The sequence below is a fragment of the Cyprinodon variegatus genome, unplaced genomic scaffold (genome assembly GCF_000732505.1).
Source record: "Cyprinodon variegatus isolate N-32 unplaced genomic scaffold, C_variegatus-1.0 Scaffold1209, whole genome shotgun sequence".
Classification (NCBI taxonomy): Eukaryota; Metazoa; Chordata; class Actinopteri; order Cyprinodontiformes; family Cyprinodontidae; genus Cyprinodon; species Cyprinodon variegatus.
This window is the reverse complement of record NW_015151662.1, coordinates 14,778-21,948: the sequence shown is the minus strand read 5'-3', so window position 1 is coordinate 21,948 and position 7,171 is coordinate 14,778. Positions and strand designations below refer to the sequence as shown.

Below are 7,171 nucleotides of genomic sequence, written 5' to 3'. Positions count from 1 at the left end.
TTTCAGCAGAAAACTATCCATGCTTCCTGCATAAGTGATTTTGCTGCTTCGTTTTTCTTTATTGAAAATCTGCAAGCCTAACATCTATCAAAATTTTTTTGCTCCTAGTAGGATAATGTGTAATCATAGATATGCATTGTAAAGAAGTGCTTTAATAGAAAAAAAATAACTTCTTAGTGTTAGTGGGTGTTTATTTTTTCTTGTGTTGTTTGGGGTCTTTCATACAAATTTGTATTACTATGATCACTCTTTTTGTCAGAGAGTTTGGCCAACTGGCCTATGAGCTGTTGGACCAGTCCTACAAGCATGATGAGCAGGTGGCCATGAAACTCCTAACATACGAGCTAGTGAACTGGAGTAACTCCACCTGTCTGAAGCTGGCTGTGGCCGCAAAACAACGGGACTTCATCGCTCACACTTGCAGCCAGATGTTGCTTACTGACATGTGGATGGGCTGTTTAAGGATAGGCAAAAATCCTGGCCTCAAGGTGGATCTTTAAATTGATTTTGTTATTAAGCAGTTCTAACAAATAGTTGTTTCAAAACTTGGTGTTTTAATCAGATAAACAATATCACACCTAGGTTATTCTTGGCATCATCTTACCTCCTCTGATTCTGCTCCTGGATTTCCGAATTGGAGAGGACACTTCTTATCAAAGACCTGGAGACAAACAGGAAGGAAAGGACAAAGACGATGACACAAAATCCAGCAAGGTCCATGCGCAATGATATGTTTCACATACTGTCATATCAGAATAAAGGATGACAACTTTATGACTGTGTTGATGCTGTAGGACCCTAACAATGATGGGGTTTCCCGCAAAGGAGATGAGGAGGAGGGCAGCGCTAATGTCCGCAAAATTCCAATCGGGAGAAGGTTTTTTGAGTTTTATGACGCCCCTTTTACCAAATTCTGGTTCAATACTGTAAGTTCGAGACTTGAAGAAGATTATATATTTTGAAATAACTTTAAGCACATCCTTAACGTTTTGCCTTTTTTCTTATGTCGCTTCTCTTATAGATTTGCTATCTGGGTTATTTGATGATGTATAATTACATCATCCTGGTTAAAATGGAGCGGTGGCCATCTGTACAAGAGTGGACAGTCATTGCATACATCCTCACACTTGGCACAGAAAAAGTTAGACAGGTAAAAGATGAAAATATGTTCCTTGTAAATTTTCTCAATAATACTGTATGTTTTAATAGGTTGATTTAAATTCTGGTGCATAGATTCTGATGTCAGAGCCAGGGAAGCTGAAACAGAAGATAAGTGTTTGGATGGAGGACTACTGGAACATCACAGACCTTGCTGCCATCTCTACCTTCCTTCTGGCGCTAATGCTGCGGTTGCAGCCCGAACCATACATGGGCTACGGAAGAGTCATCTACTGCATAGACATAATCTTCTGGTACATACGTGTGCTGGACATCTTTGGAGTCAACAAGTACCTGGGACCCTACGTGATGATGATAGGGAAAATGGTAGACACAGTAAAGTCCGAAGAAATATATGCAGGCATAAAATGTGCAACTAAACTCAAATATGTTTGCTTCTGTTTCCTTTAGATGATTGATATGATGTATTTTGTGGTGATCATGCTGGTGGTACTGATGAGCTTTGGGGTAGCTCGGCAAGCCATCCTTCACCCGGATGAAGAACCGACTTGGCGTCTGGCCAGGAACATCTTTTACATGCCCTACTGGATGATCTATGGGGAGGTTTTTGCGGACTCGATAGACCGTAAGACTAGAATTCATAGTAAGATTCTGTTTCCTGATTCTGGGCAGATGATCAGTGTTTTCTTTTTAAATTTCACTAAAGTTAATTTTTTGATGTGTACAAAATGGTACACGCCATACTTTGGCTCCCTCTGCTGGCAGATTTGTGGAAATTCTTTAAGGCTTTCATTGCAATAATGCTGCATAGAACAGGAACAGAACAGACATTGCATGTCTCCTCACTTATTCACCTACTTGTTAAGATGTGTTTTTCTGTGAAAGTTTCTTGTGTCAGGGTGAAGTCATAAACACAAAGTCAAAATCAGCAATAAGCAAACAACATGTAATGTTTTTAAATGGTTTAAACACCAATAACAGAAGAAGTGTAAATTAAATGTTAAAACCAAGAATTAGTTAAAACACAAAATGGAACAGCAAAATTATTCAATAGTTGTTTTGTTTTACTTCTTTTGCCTATTTTTTATTCATATTACAGGCTATGTGGTTGTATCTGAACATCTGGAATGTCCGATATAGAAAAGCAGAAAAACTTCAGTGCATGTGTGGGAATGACACATCCAATTTGGAAAATGATATTTAAAGGTTTTCGTTGTTTCCATAGGCAAACATATCTATACCTTTATATGTTTCTAGTTATTTTAATTTGAGCCTTATGATCTCTGGTTATAATTTTAAAACTGTTATAATCTAAATGAATTTTTGTTACAGCATTAAAAGTTTCCAGCGACAATTGTCGTTGTTATATTTTACTCTATTTAATTATTTTAAGTCTTTAGAAGACAAGATTCAAGGGAAAAACAGAAAAGCAATAAAAAAAATTAAATTATGACATCAACAGTAGCTTTTCTATCTTAGAAGCAGATGGAAAATGTTCATTATTGGAAGGGAATTTGCTCTCCTTAGTTTCCCAAACAATTACAAAGTGCTGTAAAATATCTAATATGATAAAATAATTAAATACGCAATCTCACCAAACTGCTTCTGGTTTAATATTCCTGCTTAGAATTTTAGTTGAAAAATATTTTATATTAATCAGGAGTTTAGTTTATAACATTTAAAAGTTATTGCATTGTTGTTGCATATTGCTAATATAAACTGTAAGCTGGTTATATTACGATTATGCTCCAAATTTTAGTAAAATACAGTAAAAGAAAAATTTGTTTGAAGGACTACAAAATTCAACTTCACCTTGGCATAATTCTGTTATATTGATATTACCTTTTATATTGATATTAACTTTTTCTCTGTGCTCTTGCATATGTCTTGTATTTTCCTAAGTCTATGCAATGGAAATCAATCGTAAGTCGTTTTCAATTCATCTGTTTTTAACAGTAATAATCTGGCTGAACTTAATCAATACCAAAACTAATTCTCTAATCTATTTCCCCTCAGCTCCATGTGGAGAACATTTATACGATGAAGATGGGAAAAAACTTCCTCCGTGTATCCCTGGTGCATGGCTCACACCTGCAATAATGGCTTGTTATCTTCTCGTGGCAAACATCCTTCTGGTTAACTTGCTCATTGCTGTCTTCAAGTAAACAGATCAGTCTGCGTTTTCTAATACTCTGATTTTAAAATCCCTCCGAGTCACAATCACAGTAGTGTTTGTTATTTCCGTCTCACAGCAACACTTTCTTTGAAGTCAAATCCATCTCCAACCAGGTGTGGAAGTTTCAAAGATACCAGCTGATCATGACTTTCCATGATCGCCCCATCCTGCCTCCGCCTCTCATCATCCTGAGCCACCTCTACATCCTCTTCAACAGACTTTTCCGGCGCTGTGTCAAGAAGAAACAGGAAGGAGAGCTCGATGAGAAAGACCGGGGCCTTAGTTAGTGTCCTCCATTAAACAATATTAATAACAGAAAACATGCTGCTGATCGAGTCAAAGGGAAGTTTACGTTTGGTTTTATTTTTTCCTGCAGAGCTCAGGCTGAATCCAGAGGAGCTTAAGAATCTGTACGAGTTTGAGGAACAGTGCGTGGAGGAGCATTTCCGTGAAAAGGAGGATGAGCAACAGTCCTCAAGTGATGAACGAATTAAGGTTACTTCCGAGAGGTAAAATTCTCCCTCTGTCTTACTTTCCTAAGCCATTGCAATTACAGGTATTTTACAGTATTTTTCATCTTCTTGGTAGAGTTGAGAACATGGCAATGCGTCTGGAAGAGGTCAATGAGAGAGAAAACACTATGAAAGCATCTCTCCAGACGGTAGACCTGCGTCTGGCCCAGCTGGAAGAACTTCATGGGCGTATGGCTTCAGCGTTGGAAAAGCTTGCAGGGTTGGACAAAATGGAGCTAACCAGAACCTTCTCCAAATCCTCATCCATGTGCGACCATTCCTCTCTCCTCCGGCAAGGCAGCATCAACAGCGCAGATGGCTACAGCCTCTACCGCTTCCACATGGACATGGAAGAGTTTGCATCCAGACAGAAGGACACGGAAGAGAAAGGCTTAGAGAGAGAGCGGAGTGTACGCCAAGCTTCAAGCACTTGTGCTCTCAACACAGCGCAGACCCTAGAGGTTGGTGGTTTGGATAGATCTCAATCCAGTTCATGTGTGGATATTTTCATATCTCCCTGTGAACAGAAGGTTCCTTCTGGGGCATCGAGCCAAGAGACTATCACCGACATAAAGCAAGGCGGCGCAATGGTTCTGGACAAAAACAGGCTAAAACCTTTCTCGCCAGCCAAAAGGGCTAAATCTCTCAGATACTATCCTGCTGAAGACCAACTCATGTCTCCTTTAACAAAGAGATCCATCAGCACCATTGCTGTCCACCCCCCTGATACAGTAGAGGGGGCTGCTGAGCCTACAGCTGAGGCCAAACCTCTGGTAGGAGCTTCTCCTTCTCCAAGGAGGGCAATATCTCTAAGAGATCTTCCAGCCGAAAACCAAAGTCAGACATCCCCTAAGATTAAGAAAAGGGCTATCAGCAGTATAATCTATGACCCAGCTGAAGCAGGTGATAAAACTCAGGCACATGTAGAGCACCAGGTCCATCCTGGTGGAAAAGCATCCTCAGTCCAAACCGCCACTTCACATGAAGAGCTAAAACGACTGAACAACACAGAAAGTGAGGCCAGACAAACGGGAGTAGAGCAAGACGACGACCAAAGGACGACAAAGCCCAAGAGAAATGCCTCAGACGGTACAGACTACCTGACTGTAGCTGATGAAAGGTACATGCGGTCTCACAGGTCAAAGAGCTGCAACGCCAGCGACAGAAAAGCAAAGCCCCTGATGGTCTCAAAGGAGCCAAAAGCCTCCAGCAGTGAGAGGAACCTCCCTGAAGCAAGCGGGGCGTCAGCTTGGGAGGAAGAGAAAAGGAGGTTGGAGGACGAGAAATAAAAGAAAAGAAATCAAAGCAAGACTGAGCAGCTAAACATGTTTGGAAAATGATGGGAAAATTATTTGAAAAATGTAAAAGGTGTTAAGAAAAAGAAAACACCTAAAGTAAGATTTTTTTTCTTTACTGCTGCTGCTTTCAGTGAGTGTAAGATAGAAGTTACAGTCTACCAGTCACATTACAGTTTTTCCCAGTTGTGTTTTCATTTAGAGGAACTTTAAGGGAAACCTACCACACATCTTCTCTTTAGTATAAAATAAAAAAAAGGCATGCATACACAATGTGAATAGCAAAAAAACCCCACAACATTCTACATATACGTTCGTCATTTTCGAATACTACCTGTAAACTTTTTTTTTCTTCAGATGCTCTGTGCTTAGTATTGAGCCTCCATAGGGATCTCCCTACCGCTTTCATGCAATAAACATCACACTTGTAAAAAGTATAAATTCAGTCCTGGTTCCAAGAAATAAACACCTTTCACAGTTTCATTTAAACACCAAAACCTGTGTACATGTAGGTTCTATAAGAAAAAAAAAAAGAATAAAAACTATCAAAATACAACATTTTGCACTTGTTTGCTTTTTTTTTTTAGCTATTTTATCACAACATTCCTCAGCAGCAGAACTAATGTCAGTGCAACAGAAGGCCAGAAGCTTAATACATACATGAACGTCAAACAGACAGGCACAATCAACGCTGGAACATGATCTCTCACAGCATCGGCATAGGAATTCTTATACTAGGTAGTACATATGATATAAAAATGGTGCTACAATATGTTAAATAATAATACAATAGTGTGCAACTGATACATTTTCATATTATAAACTCCAGCAGAGTGTTTGCCCTCTGCAGGGAAAGCTACAAACGCCTGCAAAAGTCTTTTGCATGAGCAGATATAAAGTCTAGGGGCCCCTGTCGAAAGTCTTCTGATCAGCAGAACAGGCCAGGAGCGTCACAACCGCCATGAACAGGTGACCTCAGATGGCAGTAAGACCCTGTGTGTGCAAGAGCAGCACTGGTGCAGCTGCAGCGACGGAGCCTGAGAGGAAGTCCTCGACGACAAGCAAGGTCACGAAAGAGGTGTGACGCCCATCCGTCTGTAGCTTAGAGGAGAGAGCACTTGAAGAATTTAATTCTCTTAGACTTCTTATCTGTGATCTTCACTGGTTTCCCTGTTCCTCCGCCGCTGCTGTCAGTCTAACAATCCAAGAAACAACAGATAGAGCCGTTAGTATGAAAAACTGCAGCAGACTGGATAAACATGTCAGCATTGCTTACCGTTTTTGAGCACAGATTGTTTAAAATGTCCCTTGCAATCGTATAAAAGGCCTTCAAAAGAAAAGAGAACCACATGTTAATCTAGTGATTGTGTAAATCAATCATTTGCAATGACAGAGCTCCTTTCTATCAATACAACCTGCTGCAAAATTTAAACATTCTCGATTAGATTTTAAGCAATGGTCAATTACAAAGCAGAGCAAAAAAATAAATCTTTTTTTTTAGTGATAAGACTCTGAAAAGTGCGGCATGTATTTAAATTCAGTCTCCATTCGTCTGAAACTGGCTTTCAAAAAATGACCTAATCAATAAACATACATACAAAATATGTGAAAGAAGGTGATTTAGACATGCAACACCAAAGTTTTGGCTAATTGTTAAACCCAAACTAATTCAACCCCATGGCTAATTTCGACATCAAGTATTATTTTGAGTTTATTATGTTTCACTTAAATGAAAAATACAGATTATACAGCGACCAATCTAGCATTTTAACTTGAATATAATATCTGTGAAGTCAGAAAAAGATTATGGTGATGAAAACGAGGTATTCCAGCCTTAAAGACTTGGAGCTCATCGCAAAGAACTTACTACCACTATGTATTGGGGGAGTGTTGGCCTATTGGGTTAGAGCAGTACACTTGTGCTCTGAGAAGGTAGCAAGTACCCAGATGATCCCCACAGCCTGCACTCTGGGTTCCTGAGCAAACCCTTAACCCCACCCTGCTCCCTGTGTGCCACACAATGGCAGCCTACTGCTCCCAAAGGGGACAGATCAAGTGCTGAGAGTGAA

At 39.8% G+C, this 7,171-nt stretch overlaps 2 protein-coding genes across 2 annotated transcripts in view; one reads left to right on the top strand and one right to left on the bottom strand.

Annotated features, from left to right (window-relative positions):
* The window catches only part of LOC107102131 (transient receptor potential cation channel subfamily M member 1-like), an 8,334-nt gene extending 3,238 nt beyond the window's left edge, over window positions 1–5,096 (top strand). The window contains exons 9-19 of the mRNA XM_015401314.1: window positions 260–488; window positions 583–714; window positions 795–926; window positions 1,022–1,150; window positions 1,234–1,485; window positions 1,570–1,744; window positions 3,022–3,042; window positions 3,136–3,280; window positions 3,372–3,577; window positions 3,672–3,804; window positions 3,884–5,096. Coding sequence (XP_015256800.1) covers window positions 260–488; window positions 583–714; window positions 795–926; window positions 1,022–1,150; window positions 1,234–1,485; window positions 1,570–1,744; window positions 3,022–3,042; window positions 3,136–3,280; window positions 3,372–3,577; window positions 3,672–3,804; window positions 3,884–5,096 — 2,767 coding nt within the window. The remainder of the gene's footprint in view (window positions 1–259; window positions 489–582; window positions 715–794; window positions 927–1,021; window positions 1,151–1,233; window positions 1,486–1,569; window positions 1,745–3,021; window positions 3,043–3,135; window positions 3,281–3,371; window positions 3,578–3,671; window positions 3,805–3,883) is intronic.
* A 40-nt stretch (window positions 5,097–5,136) lies between these two features.
* LOC107102129 (ras-related protein Rab-8B) overlaps window positions 5,137–7,171 on the bottom strand; it is a 7,571-nt gene continuing 5,536 nt past the window's right edge. Inside the window, exons 7-8 of the mRNA XM_015401310.1 lie at window positions 6,379–6,429; window positions 5,137–6,297 (exon numbers count right to left, since the gene is read on the bottom strand). Coding sequence (XP_015256796.1) covers window positions 6,205–6,297; window positions 6,379–6,429 — 144 coding nt within the window. The 3' untranslated portion in view covers window positions 5,137–6,204. The remainder of the gene's footprint in view (window positions 6,298–6,378; window positions 6,430–7,171) is intronic.